Source organism: Pollicipes pollicipes, unplaced genomic scaffold (genome assembly GCF_011947565.3).
Source record: "Pollicipes pollicipes isolate AB1234 unplaced genomic scaffold, Ppol_2.1 Scaffold_7231;HRSCAF=8579_pilon_pilon_pilon, whole genome shotgun sequence".
In the NCBI taxonomy this organism is placed as follows: domain Eukaryota; kingdom Metazoa; phylum Arthropoda; class Thecostraca; order Pollicipedomorpha; family Pollicipedidae; genus Pollicipes; species Pollicipes pollicipes.
In genome coordinates, this window is record NW_023597034.1 from 3,414,493 (window position 1) to 3,437,888 (window position 23,396).

The 23,396-nt window shown below is 51.3% G+C and overlaps 1 protein-coding gene across 1 annotated transcript in view; it reads left to right on the forward strand.

Moving 5' to 3' along the window:
- Nucleotides 1-3,510: 3,510 nt before the first annotated feature.
- Nucleotides 3,511-23,396, forward strand: part of LOC119109253 (uncharacterized) — a 31,599-nt gene continuing 11,713 nt past the window's right edge. The window contains exons 1-2 of the mRNA XM_037232848.1: nucleotides 3,511-3,560; nucleotides 8,040-8,082. Of these exons, the coding sequence (XP_037088743.1) occupies nucleotides 3,511-3,560; nucleotides 8,040-8,082 (93 nt within the window). The remainder of the gene's footprint in view (nucleotides 3,561-8,039; nucleotides 8,083-23,396) is intronic.

Below are 23,396 nucleotides of genomic sequence, written 5' to 3' on the forward strand. Positions count from 1 at the left end.
AAAGCGAAATGCCAACGTGGAACCACAAGGCTGCCATTGCGATGGTATCTCCTCATCTGCCTTGCCCGTGATGGATGATTGTAAAAGACACAGTACGAAGGTACCGTTTTCCGCACATTTTGACAAGATGTAGACCATCAACCATCGTCGGTCGACGGCGCGGCTGATTATTTCCGGTGAAATATGCCGGCGCACCGTCCGAGCGGTACGCATCGGCGATGGATGACCGTCCGCGGGGCACGCACGAGGCGGGCTCGGCTCGGCTCGGCTCGGCTCGGCTCGACTCGACTCGGCTCAGCGGCGCCCGGCTCCGGTCCCGTCAGGCCGCGCCCCCTCCTCCTCTCCCCCCTCCTGCTCCGGTCCCGTCCATCCGCGCCTCCTCCTTCCCCGGCTCCTTCCCGTCCGATCCGCGGCTCCTCCTTCGCCCCGGCTCCGGCCCCGTCAGATCCGCGGCTCCTCCCTTCCGCCAGCTGCCGGTCCCTCATTCCGCGCCCCCTCCTCCTCCCGCTCGCGGCTCCCGTCCCTCCGCCGCCCCTCCTCCTCCCCGGCTCCGGTCCTTCAGATCCGCGCCTCCCCATCCTCCGCCCAGGCTCCGGTCCCTGTCAGATCCGCGCCTCCTCCTCCGCCAGGCTCCGGTCCCGTCAGATCCGCGCCTCCTCCTCCGCCCGACCCCGGTCCCGTCAGATCCGCGCCCCTCCTCCGCCCGGCTCCGGTCCCGTCAGATCCGCGCCTCCTCCTCCGCCCGACCCCGGTCCCGTCAGATCCGCGCCCCCTCCCCCGCCGCCCACGTGTCCTGGCCTCCGGGCCGGCCGTCCTCAGCGCGTGCTCGCCGCGTCGCTCGCTGCTGCTCTGTGAGGGATGGGCGGGCCTGTCCGCGTCGAAGATCGGGGCGGCCGTTACGAGCCAGAGCAGGGCGGCGGCGGGGCTGCCAGCCGTCTGTTACACTGAGATTGTGTCCACGTCCGCCAACGCAGGCACGTGGTGTGACGTCGCGGTAGCTGTGTTAAATCCGGCCGTTGCTGGCGTCTTGACGGGTGTTTAGACGGCGCATGTTCCGAGAATTTCGCCGAAAACTTGATCTGTGGTTTTGTACGACTTGGCAGCGTGGATTGCCGTGTGCTCCTGGGCTGGGGATTTGATGTGCGCCTACGACAGTGACCTTGACCTTTGGTAGCGTGGATTGCCGTGTGCTCCTCGGCTGGGGATTTGATGTGCGCCTACGACAGTGACCTTGACCTTTGGTAGCGTGGATTGCCGTGTGCTCCTCGGCTGGGGATTTGATGTGCGCCTACGACAGTGACCTTGACCTTTGGTAGCGTGGATTGCCGTGTGCTCCTCGGCTGGGGATTTGATGTGCGCCTACGACAGTGACCTTGACCTTTGGTAGCGTGGATTGCCGTGTGCTCCTCGGCTGGGGATTTGATGTGCGCCTGCGACAGTGACCTTGACTTTTGACAGCGTGGATTGCCGCGTGCTCCTGGGCTGGGGACTTCATGTGCGCCTACGACAGTGACCTTGACCCTCGTCCCCAGGCCGACATCGACACATGCGACGATCGCGGGCGGTCACCACTGCACGCGGCTGTGGCTGCCGGTCATAAGGACTGCGCCAGGGCTCTGCTACGGCAGCTGCTTGCAAGGTGACCAGCAGTAATCCGACAGCGCGAAGATGTGCAGACTATTCTGTATTAGCCGTTGATATCGAACACGGAATGTCGGAATGTTGGACTGTGATACAGGTAGTCACGTCTGGTAAATGGCTGAAGGGCATTTTATCTGGCATCCTTTGCAGTTCGAAGACGAATATAAGCTAGCGTAATGGGATGAACAACATGAGATGCATGCTGAGGAAAACAAGATTAACAGAACATAACATAACAGAATGAATTAGTCCAGTAAAATGTGTGATACTCCCGCCGTAGTCTCTCTTCACTACACGAACGTAAAAAAACATTCGATTCAAATCACAACATCGTGCAGTAGAACAGTAGCAAAGAAAGCATCGCACACTTTTGTCTGGCTGTAATATATCGGGCAACTCTATTGCCGAGGAATTGCATTACCAGACGGCGTCCTATGGAACAGGATTGGATAGGCTTTAACATGGTGTTCGAGCGTTCAATGTAAACTTCCGATTTCTTATTTCAATTGATTTTGCGATTTTTAATTCAGCAACATCTGTTCATATTTGTGCATGCCTGCAGGATGGGTATATTGAGCGAGTTTGCGTCGACGATTTCGCAGCATTGAGTGTTTGTGGTCTTGCTTTTTGGATCTCGGATGTGCTCGTTAAAGCGCTCCGGGACGCTAAGTTTTATTTCGAGACAGCGACGCACGTGACCTGAATCGATGGGCGCCAAATGACTGCACTACATGACTACGGGCGCGCCACTACAGCCGGCGCACCCGTAAACCCTTAAACAACGAAGTGATCTGAATCGAGCGTAGGCTTCATGTGTGCTTCACTGACGGAGCCGACGGCTGAACACATGAGTTTTTCTGGACTTGTTTGTCGTAGTATGAACATCAGGCTTTTGTTATTTTCCTTTGCATGACATGACAGTATTGTCACGAAGAGTTGAGTGATAAATGTGCTGAAATGTTTGAATTGCTGAAGGGCAAGGTAGGGATTGGTAGCGTTAATGGGTTTCGACATAATTGCATGCGTTTTGTCACGCAACGAAGTGTGCACGTCACGAATTCAAAAGCACGGCTGGCACGGATGTATGATATATGATGTTCACTGTGATCTTGTTTAAGTCCGCCCTCAGGCAGCTTCAAACTAATTTTGCAAAGCACCTGTGTGAATTACAGAAACGTGTGTTTCCACAAATACTTGCTTAGCGTTCACCTTAGCTGTAAGTACTGCGGAAAAGTTTCTCAAAGCATTCCAAAGTATTGGAGGAAATTATCTTACGTTGCGTAACCTCGTGGAAATAACAGCTATTTAAACATGTCACCGTTAAACATAATCGTGTAGACTCGCACGATTGCGTAGATGTATCATGTGATACATTTTTCCTATGAAGATCAAGGTCATAATTTTGTTTTATGATGCATGATGTGCTGAGGGCCGTGCGTGTGTCTAGGGGATGGTTGCATGATGTGTTGAGGGCCGTGTGTGTCCTGTGGGCGTGCCATGATGACGTACTGAGGGCTGTTTGTATCCATGATGTACCTGTATAATGGTGCTGAGGGCCGTGGTGTGTCGGAGGCGTGCCTGTATGACGTGCTAAGGGACGTTTGTTGTCCGTGAACGTGCCTGTATGACGGCTGAGGGCGGTGTGTGTGTCTAGGGGATGGTTGTATGATTGTGTTGAGGGCCGTGTGTGTCCAGGGCATGCCGAGCGCCCCGACCTGCCCGTGTGCTGTGCTCGAGGGTCTTGAGTATCCGGGGCGCCTGGGCGGCCGTGCTGACTTGTCGACTGCCGTGCGCCCACCAGGCTCCAGCTGCCGCCACTCGAGTCCTCGGAGCTTCCGCCAGCTGTTGGCCGAGTCCAAGACGGTTGAGATGTGTCCCGAGCTGGACGAGGTCGTCAACAAGAAGGACGGCACGGGACGGTGAGTGATGCGCGCGACAGGCGGCGACAGCTCGCCGGCCGACTGCGCCGTGCCGACGGCGACACGCCGGTGCTCAGGCTGTAGGCGCGCTCGCCGTTACAAGATTAGTGGTTATTGGTCCATGTGACGAGAGGGATCGCTCAATTGACGTTCGGTGTTCCGGTTATGGTTGATGGCTTAACTCAACAGGGAAGTCACGCGGCTTATCTACATGGCGTCGACACTGATGGTAACGATCCGTGTTGCATGTCGTCTAACGCCAGCCGACATCAGGAAGTGGCGCCTCGCCTTATTCAGTGCGCGCAGGCATTGGGTTGTATTACACGACGCCATATGACCAACGTAGTCGGTGCGCCCCCAAACCCAAATCATCATCATCATGTATTTACACGATAGCAGGCTATGAGCGGATAGCGGCCACAGGACGTGGGAGGATTTTTTTTTAGGGGGGGGGGGGGGGTTCTCGGCGTCAATCGATGTGACGGGAACCAGTCTGCTCATAACACTCTTTATTGGATCTTATGCTGAAAATAACTGACTTCCAGTATACAAGGAGGTACTGGCAATCAAAGATATCAGGCAGTTATTGGGCTGTGTGACGAGTATGCTCGGCGATTCAAGCCGCGCTCACCGTTAAGAGTATATGAGGACAAGTACGCAATCGTCATTCAGAAACCGTAGGCGCGTGAAGACAGAAAATATTCGCCATTATGCAGTCTACCATTAAAAGAATGACACAATAATCAGTCGTCCAAGCTACGACATCCTTACACGCGATTCGCGGTATCTTGCTTCGGGTTCCTCGGCACACTAGAGGGCTATGCCGAAGGGTCTGCATTTACCGGCACCCGGTGCCATTACCTCGCGAATAGCATAGCTGCATGCATTCAGGCTCCTGCATTCAAACGCCCGACACACGGTGCGCGCTGAGGCTACCTGGAAGGTTTCGACGATCCGCGCCGAGTGTGCGGTTAGAGGTGACTGCTAGAGCACATCAGTGGCGTATAAACTATGGAGAGGAGTGTTCGCGAAACGCCGGCCTCAAAATACGGTCTAAGGCGGCTCTTGTATTTTTAGCTCGGAACGAATGTTTGGAATGTGCAGGGCTACTAATGTCTTCAGACCTGCGTTGTTTGGCGCTGTCCCTGAAATTACTGCTTTGAAGCTGATGTTTGCTGCGCCGTGCCTCATTCCGGCGAGTCTGGCCTGATGTGTGTTACGGCTGTGGCGTGCAGGCTCTCGTTAGGCACGCTCCCCCAGGGGGTCACTCAGCTGGTTTGCAATGCTGTATTTTGTATCTCATGCATAAGGATCCCTCGGCATGGGCTACAATATATATATATATATATATATATATATATATATATATATTATGTGATCTATTCTGTTCATCCTTCCTTGAGGCCATGGACGCAAGTATGACACAATCTCCTTCGAGTCGGAAACCCTTGCGTCTTCTCCATGGATGATAGAACCAGAATGGACTTAAAACTTGAGGTCACCAGCTCACGTCCCACTAAGGGTGCCCAACATGCTCAATGTCACGGCGGTATTCACCTGCTCGCGCATGCTGTCATGTATGAGCGGTGGTGTCACGTATAAGATTGCTTTTTCACCTTTTTCGAGCTCCTCGCGGAACTGGTACGGCCAAGCATCGAGAACGAGCCGCACAAACGGAAGCGGCGGTCGCTGTACCAGGCACCCGCTTCCTGGAAAGGGAGGGGCCATTTTAGCTAGACCACACTCCACGACTGGGATCAAGAGGGGAGACGCCTGCGCCTTCCGCATTTGCAATAACGGTGCCGCAGCTCTCCGCTGCTGTTTTGAGCACGGATGTCCCTAAGCTGTTGCTGTCAGCCTTTAGCTTGTCAACTTTGTCAACCTTTTGTTCGTTTACTTTTAACCTTATATGCGGGGAGGGGTCCAGGGGACCGTTTGACCTAGCCTTTTGCCTTTCAGGCAGGCCTTTACGCTTTGCCGTGCTGTTGGGTGTTAGCATGTGGGAGTCTGAATGATTGCACTGATGTTCTTGGAAGTCGATTTCTAACCTTATGTTCTATACCAGTCGTGGAGGCCTTTCTGCATGGCTGTCTGTGTTTTTAGCAGCCATTCGGATTGTGCCGTGTGCCGGATGTCAGGACGTGGGGACCCCGGATGGTTTGTCTTAAATTATATGAGAGGGCGAATGAACAATCTCTTCATGGCGTTTTAATGGCGTAGTGTGCGCAGGTTTCTAACATTTTCTGTATTTCATGCGCCTTAGGCTGTTAAAAAGTTTTGTTTCACATTAATCACTTGTGACCATGAGCACTGCAAAGACATCGAGCATTATCCAATATACCCCAATGCTACTTAATCTGTACCTTCCGATATCGTCAAGGCCGGATATTTTCAGCGCAAACATTCTGTTTTATCAAGCAAAATACATTTCTATTGATACATTCCGCAGCCAAATAAATGGCCGTGTAGTTTTTTTAGGAACATACGGAATAAACTCCCCTGACCGCTACGCTCTGCGAGATAAGACTAGGTAATGGAACTAGCGCCTCCATTCTTGCCGATCAAGAACGTGTGGGCCTCTCGCAGAGCACCAAACTCCCGTTCGTTCATCCGCGCACCTGTTTAGCTGCCGCTGATTCCGTTCACGTCATCCGTGTATTTCCTCCATCAGTTCTCAGTTTTTCACATGCGTCTGCTCCGTCATGTGTAAAGCCGACATTATGTCACGCTGCGGTATACGGCAAGCGTGGCGGTGCCCCACGTACCACGCTGCTTCGTCGCGCCGTCTGCCCGTCCAGCCCTCGTGGAACGGTCTGTCTCGTGACACGCTGGGATGGCCTTCCGCGTCCTTAAGGAGAAATCTGATCACCGATACCGGCTTATGCCTGTGTGTCTGTGTTCCTAATTACGATGGCGGCCGCGGGCTCAGAGAGTCCGACCCCAGCTTTGAGAGCGTGGTCAGCTGGAGTGGCTCGGCCCGTCTTGGCCTGTTGGCGCGCTTTTTCAAAAGTTTGCGATCTTTGCAACCTAAGTCACTCGCCACTTATCGGTTGGGACACTGAGGGGCATCAGCAATCGGCCGGGAAGCGGTCAACGCCACCTTTCCCCAATTCGGCCTCGAAGACAGGTTGGGCCCGTGCCGATTACAGCTTAGGCCATGTGAACTGCGTCGGCAGAAAGGCCAGTTTTGGGCGTGATCAATATCGCCCCCTTTTCGTAATGATTTGTCCGCTGGCAGAAGCGAATAGACCATTCCAAGCGCTTCAGTTTAGTCAGTTACAGTGTTGACAGACTGTGCTGGGTTCAAGGGGAACCGACAGTTAAATCACCTGGGTTTTCACGTGACTCGCGGTCACAGACCATTGCACCCCGGTACCATGATTACTGCGCCTGCGCCTGAAAACCTCGCGAAAGAGGGGCATGCCAATGCGATAATACTGCCTGTTTGCATGTTTTCTCAAAGGCGATTGGCTTCATTTGCGTACGTCATGGTTTCCTGTTCGCTCTGATTGCACTCGCCTTTGTGCCTTTTGGCTCGCCCCACGCTGCAGGGAGCGTGTTACTGTTAATTGCAATATGATCGCAGCTGCGTACTGAATCTCATTCGTCTGTGTACGGCTCCAGCGTGAGGGATCCTGCGATGACGACGCAAAAAACCGAATATTCACCAACAGAGAGCATGCATTACTGATTGCAAAGTACCGTCTGTGCTACATGCGCAGACGTTGCACAAGACCTCGGCTTTTCCGTGTATGTGGTTGATAGCGTTAAAAGGAATTTTTCATATTTGAGGATATTTAAGCAAACATCAGATATGTTGATACAAGCTCCCTTAAACTATTGGCATCCTATGCAAGTGGAAAAGGCTGGTGTAGGCAGCACGATTCTCTGTTTAGTAAATGTACTGCTCAATGTGTCATGGTTTGATTACGTCATCGTTCCTTGCACAACATTGATTGATTGAGATCCAATTGATGGCAGTTGCGTCTGGAAATCGCGCTCACGAACGCTAGATATGAACGCCTGGGCAATGATGTTTTTGTTGACCTTGATCGCCGCATGGATTGTGGAATGGCAGGATTTGAATGACGTTATTATGATGTCTTGAATGCCAAGGTGACCTTGAAACACTCCCCGATATACCTTTCCCCATTTTCGTGGGCGTGTAGCTCAGAAACTAGAGGGGTCTAGGTCTTTAGAAGGGCAGTATTGTTCGCAGCACCGAAAAGTCGTCAAGATGGCTGTTTCAGTTCAAAACCCCATGTACATGTGGAACACTCTCTTTAATATATATGAAATGAATGTAAAAAGCAGCAGGCAGATGCCGAAAATTGGAGGATGAGAAACTGATAGAACCAGAGGATGGCTTGTCTGGGAGTCGGTGGGCAGGGTCGGGTGCCTCGAGACGTGACCACGTGACCCTGAGTGGCAGCCTTCGCGTGCCTCAAGACGTGACCACGTGACCGCGCTGGGCGGCAGGACACCGCTGATGCTGGCTGTGGAGAACGGCAGCGCGGAGCTGGTGCTGCTGCTGCTGGTGCACGGCGCCCGGCCGGGCCTGGCTGACGCCGAGGGACGCACGGCCCTGTTCCGAGCGGTGAGTACGCTGGAGACGGCGCACGTGACAGCATGCTCAGGCTGATCCTTTGTCGCCTGCTGAGATGTGCGAGGAGTGCTAGGTAACTGCCGCACATAGGTGAGTTTGCTATCTCATTGTCCGAACGGTTACCTAATGCATGTTTGATTTTGTGTAATACTGAACCCAGTAGGTTCAACTCCAGCCTGTTGCCATAACGTGAGGTTGACAAACTAGGCTGATATTGAACACTATGGTGGACATGGTGGGTTGCGATAACCACTTGGCCATTGTGTAAATTCGCAATGCAAGGGCTTTGCTGTGAATGTGTACTGTATATGGTATACACAGGCGATTCATTAATGCAGTGGGTCCGCCAACTTAACTTATAATACTGGGGGAACTCATGTAAAACCAAGACACAATGGTATCTGGGTTTTACAGCGCAAGGTAGGTTGGGCTAATTGCTGCAATAAATTATGACTCATTGTGTGGTTGAATGCGAATTTGAATGCACATTTCTGAGCTATTTTCGTGCTTCATTCACTTTTTGTCTTCTTTAAGTCTTTGTGCTTTTACCCTAAGCGTATTCTAGGCTAAACAATGCACGCCATTACAAGCATAGCGATTGCCAGCAAATCAAAGAACGCATTTTGAAGCAAATTTAATCGGCGCAGATCCCTTTGCCCCATGATGGGCTAACTGATTAGTTAGACGCCCTGATGAAGAACATTGTTGAGTGCGGGGGCGGCTCTGAGACCTGGAGATGGAGAACATTATTGAGAGCAGGGTAGGTCTGAGACCGGGAGGTGAAGAACATTTTTTAGAGCAGGGTAGGTCTGAGACCGGGAGATGAAGAACAATCTTGAGAGCGGGGTAGCCCTGAGACCGAGAGATGTAGAACATTTTTGAGAGCAGGGTAGGTCCGAGAGTGGAAGATGTAGAACATTCTTGAGAGCAGGGTAGGTCTGAGAGCGGGAGATGTAGAACATTCTTGAGGGCAGGGCAGGTCTGAGACCGGGAGATGTAGAACATTCTTAAGAGCAGGGTAGGTCTGAGACCGGGAGATGTAGAACATTGTTGAGAGCAGAGTAGGTCTGAGGCCGGGAGATGTAGAACATCCTTGAGAGCGGGGTAGGTCCGAGAGCGGGAGATGTAGAACATTCTTGAGAGCAGGGTAGGTCCGAGAGCGGGAAATGTAGAACATTCTTGAGAGCAGGGTAGGTCCGAGGGCGGGAAATGTAGAACATTCTTGAGAGCAGGGTAGGTCCGAGAGCGGGAAATGTAGAACATTCTTGAGAGTAGGGTAGGTCCGAGAGCGGGAAATGTAGAACATTCTTGAGAGCAGGGTAGGTCCGAGAGCGGGAAATGTAGAACATTCTTGAGAGCAGGGTAGGTCTGAGAGCGGGAGATGTAGAACATTCTTGAGAGCAGGGTAGGTCTGAGAGCGGGAGATGTAGAACATTCTTGAGAGCAGGGTAGGTCTGAGACCGGGAGAGCGCGAGTCGGCCGATGGAAGATACTGACCGAATCAGAGGTGACAAAAGCGTTAGCGAGAATGCGTAGGATGCAGGCTGCACCCTGTGGGTAAAGACAGACCGCTGTTTCCTGTCGAGACGGCAATGGCAGCAACCGTAATAGCGTAATGCGCCCCATTCGTTGAGCGTGGTTGAGATAGTGCACATCAGTCATCTGTGTGATACGCTGGGCCGCCCGCGGTCTTCGGAGAACTTTGTTGTGCAGTGGCCAGAAAACAAAACAAGGGCTACCGGTTTGTACGTGACACCGAGTGTGCGTTGGCATTCGCCGTACCGTCGAGAAAACGACGCTGACGGCCATGGCGAGGACTGGGTCCCCAAATCGCTAAAACTAAGACGAATTATAGTCAACTGATGGACAATAACTAGCTGGAGTCGTCCACGATATATGTGGCTAGAAATGTCTCCACTGACAGGATCGTTGCGGGTGCCAATGTAGGCCAATCGTATGCAGGATCGATGACAACCGCAACATCTATTTCTGCTCAGTCGGAAATGAAATATCCTTTAAGCAGACATATGGTGGTCTGCGGTGTGATTCTATTGCGTGAGCTTCGTTTCAGTGCATACTCGCATTTGATTAACCAAGGACCGTTCTACATTGTTTTGTTGGAGTTCAACTCTAGCAATGTCGTGCTCAGTGCCGTTAATGCGGGAAGACTTCGAATTTATTTTACGCCATCTCAGTGGGCAATAGCTCAAACATCTGGATTTGCACAAATAGCATGAATGCCGTTTTCATGATTATGACGTCCCTTATGTGAAGTGAATGTTTGGTGTCAGTGAATATCCTCCTGTGAATGTAAGCTCTCCCATTAGTATACCCTGGTAATTATCACCCTTACTTTGGTTTCAAATAGACCAGTCGCTAGAGTAAGTTGTGCGAGCAGCGTGACCGGAGTCCTCGGTGACGGGAGTCATTCTTGTTTGAAGATATTAAAGCAAGCATCACATGGGATGAAACAAGCGCATTTATGACTATTGATACACTTTTGAAGTGGAAAAGACTGTTCTTGACAGCACAATACTCTGCTTAGTAAACCTGCTCCTCAATGCGCCATGGTTTGACTACGTCATTGTACCGTGCACAACATTGATCAAGATCTTAGGCCGTTTTTTTTCTGGAAATCACGCTCACGGACATCAGATATGAACGCCTCGGTAGCCATTTTTTTTGGGGGGGCCCTGATCCTCTCATGGCTTATGAAGCGGCAGTATTGAGTGACGTTATTATGACGTCATGAATATCAAGGTGACTGAAGTACTCTCCCCATTATGCCTTTTTCCTTTTTCGCAGACGTGTAGCTCAGAAACTAGAGGGGCTTAGTCCTTAAGAATTGCAGAGTCGTGAACAGCACCGAGAGGTCCCCAAGCTTTTCAGCTTAAAACCCATACAAATGGGGTACACTCCCTTTAAACATCGATTGTTAGGCGTACACTCGCCCTGCACCCAACAGATCCAAAACGGAGTGTGTTACTCAGTTTGTCAGCGAAATAATGCTGCTGGTTTATAACGTCCCATGCAGGGCCATTGTGTGACGCCTGCGGTAAAGGCTGACTGGGAAATACAAGGCTCTCGAAGACGTAAGCACAGGCTTGCAAAAAACCGATGCTGCTGTTAACATGGACGGCTGCTCATTGTTGTGATATACAGAATAGCCACCCGCGAGTGCGCCTCCAGACGTAAGATGAAGAAATAAATGAACTCGGATCTCAAGGCCACCTTTCCGAAGCAGTTTCTAGCAGTTTAAGTTTCAGATTTCTACGAAAAAAAACAAGAAACAAAACAAAACACCATGGCCACTTTGCTTCCTAACCCCACTCGCAGACGAGCATCCGCGGTAACGTGTCGTGCCGTGACTCGAGGCCGCAGGGCTGGCCGAGACGCCATGACTCGAGCCCGCAGCGCTGGCCGAGACGGCGTGACTCGAGCCCGCAGGGCTGGCCGAGACGGCATGACTCGAGCCCGCAGCGCTGGCCGAGACGGCGTCCTGCTGCAGACGTGGAGCGCGCTCCGGGTCGGCCGGCGCGCCCGCGACTCCGGTCCCGGCCCCGGCCCCGGCCCCGGCCCCGGCCCCGGTCCCGGCCCCGGCCCCGGCCCCGGCCCCGGCCCTGGCCCCGGTCCCGGCCCGGTCCGCCAGCGTCGCTGCGGGACCAATCAGCGGCGCCATCGGAGTGTTAGGTGACCTCCATGCGTGCCGGACAATGGCCCGCGCCCGCCGTTGGGGGGCCTGGAACGGACCTCCACCGGTCTCCCGGGGGTGGTGCTGAGCGAGCGGCTGAGGTGGGAGAGCAACGCCAAAGCGGTGGTAGGGTTTTAATTTGTGCGTGGATGGAAAGGAAGTGGTGACTGAACGGCACATTTACGACGGAGGCGTAACGGCAGAAGTATTGTGTTCTTTGCAATGGGAGCTTTGCTCAAATGCTGTGCCGCTAAGCTGGTATGTGGTGGTGCTTCCTCGTTTTCATTAGGATTCATGTCAGAGCCAAGTGGAAATGCCGCACGGAAATATTTTGGTAGCGATTGTTTTGGCTGCCAATAGCAAATGGAAGCCGAAAAGAAAATGCATGTGAGTTACGATAAAATAATGCGACTATCCCCGTATGCAACCTTGTGAGAAATATGTCAGTCGCTTGTTGCCCCGCACTGGACGCTAGGCGAGGGCGTATACAGGACATCGTGAAATTTAGCAGCTCGCGCTCCCCCCCCCCCCCCCCAAAGTCCCGAAATACACGTGTGAATATTGGCCGCAGCTGACGGCCGCGTTTACTTCGAAAGCACGTTGAAGAACACAAGGAAGCACAAGGACGAACACACAACAACTGTTTAATGAAGCTGTGATTAAGGCACGAGCAGTTATTTGTACAGTACTGTACAGTTATTCACATTGCTGTCACTTGGCACTCTTGGTTTTGGAACTTCGGCCTTAATTTCCGTAGTTGTCTAGCAGTGGCCCGATGCGAGCAGTCTTCGGGTAAATGCATTATCTGCGACAAACCATACTGATGGAGGTTTGTCGGCTTTGGCACGCAGCGCTATTTGCGAATAGCTTTTGCTGGGCTACCCCAATTGCCAGATGTGTTCACCACCATGTCGTTGTAGCTACGCGTTAACATTATTTCCGATTTTCGACCGCTGAGAAATTGGTTATGAGAGTGGCCAACCTAAAACTTTCAGTCGGGAAGTCGATGGTTTTGTTATGAGGCACGGTTTGGGAACTGCGATCAAAGTTCACATAGCATGCGAATAATCTGATGGATGTTGGATACGATGAACCCGCCTCTACACCTGTGCAGTCGTGGCCCAGCCGTTCCCTGCCCAGGCGGCGCGGAGTTGTATTGGAGAGCGGTTATGAGTCGGACAGCGCTGGGATCGCTTGATGATTGTAGACGGCACATTCGTGTATACCGTGCAGTTAGTTTCACGTGCTCACATGCTCGGGTCGCGCGGATGTGACACCAGCCACTGAACACCCTCGAAAACCGCGGATTAATGGTGGCCGTTCGAGGGCGCGCATCGGCTCCACACAGCGACCTTCGGTACGTTTTTTGCTCTCTCCTCTGTCAAAACGTGTTGGTTTCTGTCGCCGGGTCCTACACCGTTGTCGGTTTGCAGCCCATTTACGACAGGTCACGCATGCGTAGACACGCGGTCATGCGTGCGTGTGTGGAAGTACGAGACCGCTAGACCGAGACCGCTGTTGCACGATGCAGAGTGGGAAGCCGTGTCTTAGCCTGGTCGGATCGTGACGCATGAGAGGGTGCGCCCAAACGTTCGATCGGGCTGCGCTGGCTGCCAGCTGGGATGTGACTCGTGTGTGCAAGAGTGTACGGGGCCTGGTGACTGGGATTCAACACTTCTTCGGTTGTGAGGTTGCTGGGAGGACGGGGTTCACCAGGTTACACTAGCGGAGTTGTGTCAGGGAAGAGCATGGCCACGGCTATCTGGTCTGTGGTAGTGGGTGTACCGGAAGGACAGGGTTCACCAGGCTACACTAGCGGAGTTGTGTCGGGGAGGAACACAGCCACAGCTATCGAGTCTGTGTTAGTGGGTGTGCCAGAAGGACAGGGTTCACCAGGCTACACTAGCGGAGTTGTGTCGGAGGAGCACAGCCACAGCTATCGGGTCTGTGTTAGTGGGTGTGCCAGAAGGACAGGGTTCACCAGGCTACACTAGCGGAGTTGTGTCAGGGAGGAGCATGGCCACGGCTATCGGGTCTGTGTTAGTGGGTGTGCCAGAAGGACAGGGTTCACCAGGCTACACTAGCGGAGTTGTGTCGGAGGAGCACAGCCACAGCTATCGAGTCTGTGTTAGTGGGGTGCCAGAAGGACAGGGTTCACCAGGCTACCACTAGCGGAGTTGTGTCAGGGAGAGCACAGCCACAGCTATCGGGTCTGTGCTAGTGGGTTGTACCGGAAGGACAGGTTCACCAGGCTACACTAGCGGAGTTGTGTCAGGGAGGAGCATGGCCACGGCTATCGAGTCTGTGTTAGTGGGCGTGCCCGGAAGGACAGGGTTCACCAGGCTACACTAGCGGAGTTGTGTCAGGGAGGAGCACAGCCACAGCTATCGAGTCTGTGTTAGTGGGTTGTGCCAGAAGGACAGGGTTCACCAGGTTTACACTAGCGGAGTTGTGTCAGGGAGGAGCATGGCCGCGGCTATCGGGTCTGTGTTAGTGGGTGTGCCAGGAGAGCGGGGTTCACCGACTGCACTAGCGGAGTTGTGTTAGGGAGGAGCATGGCCACAGCTATCCGGTCTGTGTTAGTGAGTGTGTCCGGCTCGTAAGCCAGTGAGGCATGAAGGAGGAGACTGCATGCTGCGTTCAGGGGGCGTCGCCGAAGTTTGACGCCGTAGTGGGGCCGTCGGTGGATGGAGGGTCCCGGCGAGCGTCCCGAACTAGTGCCCTTGGGGGAGATAGGTGATAACTCTTTCGGCTATTGATTGTCTGCGCACTCCACCGCACAAGGCGGCTCGTTGGTAGCTAAATAGCGTATAAATACCAGCGCCGCCCTGTTTGTCCGTGCACAGGCATCTGCCTGTCCAAATTGGGCACCCACGTGGCGGCCTGGCAACCCGGCTGAGAAGTGCGAGGTTTGAGCCCGTCTTGTTGCGGCGAAGTCCGCTTGTCAGGGGTGTCAATCTCTGTGCCCTGTTGGCGTGTCCGCCGACAGGCTAGCCATCCCAGCAGGCAGGAGCATGCCGTCGGTAGCAGTGTTCGTACCGTCCGGCTCGGCTTGCAGCAGAGCATTGCCAAACTTCTTAACGAGGCGTCCGACCTACGGAGCCAGCGTGCGTTTCCGTACCTGTGTCTCCTTCATGTTGCAGGTGGTCGTTGTCGTTCAGTTTTGTTTCAGCGGCCGGTGAGCTTCGGTAAAGGTCATGGATAGGCCGTTTCGATAGGCCGTTTTTTACTCTTCGCTGGTAGAAGCTACGCCCTGACACCCAAGAAACTGGGCGTCCGCACCAAACAGACGTCTTCAAATCGTTCTCCGATGTGAACGCACCAGGATAACAATGTCTGTCCGACTGCCATGCTGACCGAAGCAGCTGTCCCGAGCTGCCTACTGTCGGTATTTCAGAAGTCAAACTAAATGGACCCCGTTCAGAGTTCCCGAAGTGGCTCTCAGTTAGAAAATAGCCATACTCTGGCAACAGGCAGCAGACCGCCGAGCGAGCAGACCATGGGTGCATTCGCAGCGTACCAGCGATGCTCTTTGCTGCATAACGTCACATATAATCTTTGCCGGACGTGTTCGCAGCGAGTCTCATTTTTGTTTACATCTTCGTAGCTGTCGTAACAATAATTGCGCGCGTAAAGACACAAGTTTCTGTTTTGCGGGTACTTTAAGTGCTGTTAAGAATGGAAACTGCAAATTTTGCGTCTTGTGACGTGTAAACCACTTTTCTATTGCTCATGGTCCGTACTGGTTGTGTAAGTTGACCTCTTGTAACTGAATATGCTGCGGCGTGACTGTCTCATTCCGATCGAGTCGTGGAAAAAGGTTCTGCACGTCCGGCAGGGTCTCTACGGGGCGTCACGTAGAATATTTGTCGTGCGGGTCGCCGCGAATACACCCTGTGCCTCTTGCGTTGGCTTGGCCGTTTGTCGCTGAGTCGTTCTCCCGAGTATGAATCGTTTCTAGCACTTGAAACCTGCTCGTCCGTCGGAGCAACGGGCGGGGACGACGGTGTTGTCGACCTTGGGCAAGAAGCTGCCTATTCAGTTGGCTGCTGAGGGTCTACTCGAGGTGGTGATTAGGGCATCCATATTGCGGGTGCATTGCCACACGCCTGCCGTGGTCGTGTTGCCCTCCTACGGCAGTCAACGGAGCTGGCTGCTGGTGGTCGACGACGCCACGACCCCGACCCATTGCTATGACATTCGGAGCTCCATGCTCTGAAAGCGGTTTATTATGCCAGCCAGCCAAGCGCAAATGTAAACGAACTGTCGGCTGTTGCGGTTAACCAACACAGGTGAAGGAGCAGTAAAAGCTTATGTAATATATATAAAAGCTTTAATGACAAGGACGGCACTCGCTACCATTTATGTAGCACGTCAAAGTTTTGATACATTGTTGGTCATCAGGACACAAGGGTGCAAATGTTCAGTGAAATAAAACTATGTTTAACAGACTTCGCTAGACGAGACAGTGGTCATAGATCACACAATTAAACACGACTTTTTTGCGCGCAGACGGAACAGCGTGAAAAATGCAAAATCATATTACAAAAAATATTTTAGACTCCACACGAAAAGGCTACTTATAATCTGCGATGGACATGCTGACCCCATGCTATTGAATGGCGGATTCTTTTGGCAAACAGGAAGTGATTCGAAAATCTGAAAACCGAAAAAATTATTGCGACGCCCTGATACGGAAAACATTTAGTGGCCGTTTTCACGAAAGATTGCGATGCAAACCTTTTTGGACTTCTGACAGTTGTCAGCGCTTATTTTCTTACCACGCACGTTTTATCAGCGATTTTCTTCTAGAAATGTTTCGCAGAGATATAAAAACATGTCTGCGAGGGTGCATAATGTAATACAATTTTGGTTTACCCCCCTTCAGCGAGATCAGGTTTTTGTAGACTGGTGTGCTGCCATATCTCTTTCTTCCGAAACTTCAAAACGTTGAAGAACACTCCGTGGCAACTTTGACGCAGAGGTGCCAAAGCAAACTAATATCCTTGAGACGTCGCTTTCCATAGACGTGCGGTAGAACTTACAGTACTCAGAGATTACTTATAGTACTGGCAGAGCTTACAGGGACTTACGCACCGTAATGTGATCCAAAATGAAAGGTCCTTGAATGAAATGATGCTCAGAGCCCGCTGTGCTCCACACAGCACCGGCGTAAACAATAACGGAGCAGCCGGCACCAGCGGTCTCGACCGATGCACATTGCTGATTGCCATGCCTAGTATTTGCCCAGAATTTGGGTGAATTGAAGGATATGAGCTGATTTAGGAAGGGTCTTGTTCAATATAGTAAACTTTTCCTTATTTGGATGCTTGTGCTTCAGCGATTGCATGTGGATCGAATTGCATGAAAAGTATTTTCCTCGGTTAAGTGTCAAGTATGTACTAAAACTTTGTAGAAGCATCTTACAGGCGTTCTTAAAACATTTCAGTGCAATAATCCATCGTGAAAACGGCTAATGTTAAAGTGAATACCGCACACAAACTAGTGGTTTTGGATGGACGAAGTGTCTGGGTTAGAAGAATGTCACCTGTGCGGTCAGACCTTCCTAAATGCTGCTCCAGTCTGCAGCGCAAAATACGGATGGTTAGACCCACGCAAGATGCTCTACATGAAGCACAACAATAGGTATAAACGACTGCAGATACAAAATTTGGAAAGGACCCCAGTGACAGAATGCTTGGACTGCTTGTCTTTTAACTTGGAGAAAGATCCAAAGGTGAAAAAGTTGCTAATATGATTCTTGGGGACAGAAAAGGGTAAAATTTTGAAGTAAGTTCGCAAGCTCGCTTTTCATTTGTATGTACTGCTTTCCAGAATTGAGGAATGACAAAGTTCTCTTTAGTCATAGGACTTTTTGAACGGCGGGAACTTTTAGATATTGTTTATCTAAGAAGCTCTCGATGGGTTTAAAGCATTCACGGTCGAAATTAGAAAACCACGTCCTTGAAGGAATTATATGAGCAGATCATGTTTGGTATGTGATCATAGTTGGATCCTGAACCGAAAGCTTTGTAAATAGCTGTGTTTATGCCCCACGGCTTAAAAGCGTCGGGAATGCACGAGGAAAGCTCGATCCAAGACCAGTGAACGTAGACTTTCTGCAGGCAGAAGTTTCAGATTTACCGTGTAACTTTTGAACTCGCACATCAAGTAAAGGCAAGGAGCCCATTTTATACTCCTCCTCTTTTGCAAAGCTTTATGTTAGGATGTTGAACATTCAGTTCAGTGAAAATTGGTCAATATGGGACCGACGGCGAAACAACAGAAAGTAGTCGTTGGTATATCACTGACAATGCTGGTTGAAAGTTGAGGGGGCTGTTGGATAGCCAGTCTTTTCTTGGAAGCACATAACGTTATCAACAAAAGTGGACCCAAGTGGGAGTTCCATGTGAATTTGAACGCGTCATATGACGTCATGCAGTGGCCGCCTTTAATTCAGGCAACTCTCGGGCCAAAACAACTTTTTGATGATTCATTCACTCATTCGCTTTACATCATGACAGTTCATGGCTGAGTGTAAGCAAAGTCCAATACATAGCACGCCACGTGACCCCGGTGTACCCGACATGACCTGTCAACCGTAATAGGCAGCTGAAAAATGTCAGTTGCTTATCTGTCAGAAAATATCAGTCAGAAAATAATCATGGAAACGTTTTGCAAATGCTAAAACACGAATCAAAGACGGTAGCCCGAACAGTTATTCCTTTCGTAATCAGATGCCACTCTTTTATTGGAGCAATCCCTTAAAAGGAATGTGCCACCTTGAAGATATTGAAGCAAGCACCAGATATGGTGAAATAAGCTCATTCATAATTATTAGAATGCCTTTTAAATGGAAAAGACTGCTCTAGACAACATAACTTACCTATGTAGTAAATATGCTCCCTGATACGTCATTGTTTGATTGCCTTACCGTACCCTGCGAAGTTGCGTTATCTTACCCTGCAATTGAACGTGAGCCAGTTGGCGACCATTTAATCTGGAAATCGTGCTCACGAACGCCAAATATGAACGATTTGACAATTATACTGTCTTGGCATTCGTCGCCGTCTGGCAGTGGAATGGCAGGATTCAAATGTGGTTTTTATGGCGTCGTGGATGCCTGGGTGACCTTGAGATAGTTGCATGAGGAAGTCTGCGCGCCTCCGCGGGCGTGTACCTCCGAAATTATGGAGGTTTAAGTTTAAGCAGGGCAAGGGTGTGAAATACTCCGGATGATCTTCAAGATGTTATTTCAGCTCTAAACCTGATACAAATGTGGAACATTCCTTTAAATATCTCTACAATCGTTTTAATGATGCCATTTCAGCCAAGCAGTTTTCCTTGGTAAAATTGTCTAGCATTTTAACGATCTCAATAAGTTTTTTTTTCGTTATTCAATTAATCGTTCTTCGCGAATTCAGCAGAAAATCAGTGATCACTGTGCTGTTAGTCTGGTGGCAAACGCATTGCTAGATGATGTATGGAAAACGCATTGCTGGATGAAAAAAACAGTGCATTACTGGATGATGCGGCACAATCACGACATGGTTGGGATTTTCCTGAAATGATCCAGTGCCAAATTACTGGAAAGGGCCAGATAACAGCGATGCAAATTGCAAGGCTAAATATTGTCAATCGTATTACAGGCTTCAGGGCTACCAAGCTGTCGTGAGCCCCCAGACCGGCCCAGCGGGCTCTCCCGGGGTGTCGCAGTCTGGTGACCCATGCCGTCTCTGCTTGTGCCGGCCTGGCTGAAATGTCAGCCGTCCACCTCGGCCCGGTCAGTTGACGCTCGGTTATCGGTCGCGTCCGAAAGCAGGCTCCTCCGCGGCTGTCGGGCATGCATCCGGCCCGTAGCGGACGTTAGCAGCTATTGGGAACGCTCTCGCATCGCAGATTACGGATTCAGGCAACCGAACGCGGGTGCAATCAGCCCCACTGCTATCTCCAAGCCGGCACTGAAAGCTGCGGCGTCCCCGCCGCTCTGCCGTGCGCGCGCGAGTTCACACGGTCGGTGCCTCCGCCGCGCGCGGCAACAGGCCACTGACCGGCTCGTGGCGGTGCACCCGCTGTCGGCAGGCGAGGCTAAATGCGTGCGCCTCGTGGTGCCGCGGCTGTCCACACGGTGTGGACATAAAGAGACGGGAGTCTGCTCTTCAGCTTGAAAACGCCTCGCGTCTGTCAGATGCCATCCTTTTTTGAGGATATCAGTATGCTATGCAGCAGCCCCGCGAGTTTGGCGGGTCTCGTCAGCTTCTGCAAGTGGAGAGGAGGGGCGGGTTTATGCCCTCTGCTGCTCCCACAACCGAGGCTATAGAACGAATTTTATAGAGCGATGACAGCCTTTCTCGTGGTCTACAAATTCTGCGACGCCCATTTAAGTTGAGTGGTGCGGCTAACTGTGTGGCGCGCCCAAATGGCATCATGCCGCATTTGATAAAACTATTATTTATTATTTAATCATAGTGTTTATATTACTAATGTGTATTCGTGAACCACTAGCTGGCTGGCCTGCTATGCCATTAGCACGCATGTGGTGGATCAGGTATACAAATGGTTTAACATCGAGCTGTGGCCTGGCAAGAGACAAAAGGGAAAGCTTGGTGGAGCGTGGCCAGCGGCTGGTCTTCAAACCGTGACGCATCGCTTTACATCTGGAATCAATCTCGCACGTGGCTCTGTAATGCACGAGGCTGACACATGTCACACGTCCTGAGTTGGTGATATAAGATGGGGAAGTATTCAAAACACGTAGCAAACAGGGCTAATGGTGTTATGAGGACCCTTGAGGAAGCATTGTCCACTCCCAACGCTTAATGGCTATGTTCCATTGAACCAAGCATTTTTTCGGACCTTAAATGCGGCCTGATTTTGCGAAGCTATGGATCGGTGAAGGAAGTAGCAGACGAAGCTTGTGAACGTGTGATGCAAAAAACACATACGTGCAATGCGTAATGATCACTTCTCCCATTTTATAAAACAGATAATTGTCTCGGGTAAGACCGTAGGTCGAGGTAGTGTGAGGAAATTTATGGTAAGGAATTCTCAACTTCAGCTCAATTGAACAACCAAAAACTGCTCACTGGGCTGTGTCGCTTTCTTTCAAGTTGTTCTTTTTCAGCCAAGGCATAGTTTGCAACGTATGACATGCGGTCTATGATCAAGGGTTAGTTTTTGCATCATCGCAGTATGAACAACATTTGGCCCCTCCCCCTTCCCCCTCACCCCAGTTCGTTAACGGAGGAAAAATGACATAAGCCAATAAGGAAAAATGTACAGCACGGGCCGAAACCGGCTTAACTACCGGCGCCGCAGCCCCACTGCGGCGTGATGATAACACCGGCGAGAGAAAGAACGGACACTCAAGTGGGCAGCTGGGCGCGTGCGCCATGCGCGAGCCAGGGGTCATCCCGCTTTGGGATGATGTCAAGGTCTCACGTCAGAGTGTAGTTGCAGGAAGACCTGAGAGAGGCGCGAAACCAGCCGCACGCTGTAACGACACAACGCCTGTATATATCGACACAGCGCCTGCTGACAACTTCAGCGATCGACCGGAAAGTGGGCAGTATCGCTTTTTCTAAACAGGTCGTTCGTCAACGACTTCGCCTTCTGAAACGCCAAGGCAGGACATGCCTTCAGCCAGGTAGCTGGAAAGTACCCGATGTGCTTCGTGGCAAGCTAACGACCTAACGAACATCTTAGTCTTCGCAACACCCATAAAAGACGGTCATTCCAATAAGATTCTGATAAGATTCCTTTGTATGGGGTTCCCCCGAGAACATCTGGCTACTTTCGCAAGATCTTCGTATCGCGCGTATGATCACAGCCATCAGGTATGTCATTACCCCGTACTTTCAACGGCGCTCGAGACGTCTTGTCGGTATTAGTTTTATGAGGATATCGCTATACTCCTCCGAGCAGTGTTTTGGCATTCGTTCCGTGTGCTTCGTGGCATGCGGTCTATCGGTTATTGCATGGAGAAATGGTAGAATTGATTTTGATTGCATTTGTAAAAACTGTGTCTTTATTCTTCTGAAAGAGGGTTGATGAACCCAAATGCTGCTGAAAATATTCCGTCAACTCCTCAGCACGAGGGGCTATGAATATTGGACCGTGGTATGGGCTGCTGACTCCTTCATTGTTGTTAAGGCAACATCGAAAGGACGTTGATATATTTAATGCTATTTTTCACATTGGTCAGATTGTGTGGTGTTTCATGTTGCTCACGGTCAGTTGTAAGGCGGTTTGGACTGCATTTGAATAGGTTTGCACGCTCTTTCTTTCAAACGGCATTGATGAAGCGAATGTATGTTCATCTTTTTGCTTCCATGACGCGTACTTACTTCTGATTCTGGGCGCAAAAAGTGGAGTGACCGCGAAATAATCGCATGTATTCAAATAGATTTCAAACCCACTTCCAATTCGTCGAGGAAATATGCAACTGCGCACACGGCCAATGTGTAATTTCTTTCTCTAGTGCTGCTGGCAGCAGCGTTTAGTCTCTTACCAGCCACCTTGGATGTACTGCCGGTTCGTCTCCTTTCGCACGGCCCGAGCCCATAAGCGCTGAGATTCATCTCTGGCTGGGGTGACAAAGGCAGACCTTTCGCACGGCCCGAGCCCATAAGCGCTGAGGTTCGTCTCTGGCTGGGGTGACAAAGGCAGACCTTTCGCACGGCCGGAGCCCATAAGCGCTGATCGAAATTGGCGGGTGGCTGTGTGCCGCCTCTTCGCCGGCGGGCCGCCACGGAGGCCACCGGCGGGTCCGGTGCCAAACGGTGATGGCCGCGGCCGCGCACGATCAATGCTATCCAGTTGAGACAGGCGCCCTCGACTCGAACGGTGCCAAAGTTTGAGTGGTGCTGCTGCCTCGTGCCAACTCAGCGCCAGCCGGTCTTCTTAATTATCTCAGCCGATATGTTGTAAGCCTGGCAGGAGACATGCCAGATATGGATTTACTCGCTTTGTGGAAGCATTATGGATGTTGTTGGCTGGTTTGTGCTGCTCACTAATGCATAGGAGGATCATTGCGTGCATACGGTCATGTGGTGCATTATCGTGGGGTTGTCAAAACCGAGCGAGACGTGCGGTTGAAATCAGGTGTTCGCCATCTCGTCAGTCGTCTTGTCATACTTGCAAAGTGCCTTGTCACGATGCTTCAGCTCAATTTATAGGGAAGCATGTCGTGAACACATCTGGGATACGTTTGTGGCTTCATCAATACTAAAAAGTTATTCCATTGCTACACTGTCCTAAACCTCCCTTTGTAATCTCGGAATGGAACAAGGCGGATCCAATTGCTCAGACGGGTGTGAGCGTCTCCAATACATGTGGTTGGCGTTTTTGCTGACTGCGCCAAAAAAAGGTTCATGCGGGTTCTGGTATGACTGGCGCGTGTTACTGTTCGCGTTTGTTTGTGTTAGTGCGTGTTTGTGCACGTTTTGCGTTTGCCTTCGTGGTGACGTGACGCGGCGTTGGTGTGGGATTGAACGGGTCAACTAGTGATGCGTGACGGCTCGCGAGACGGCGTGACGCA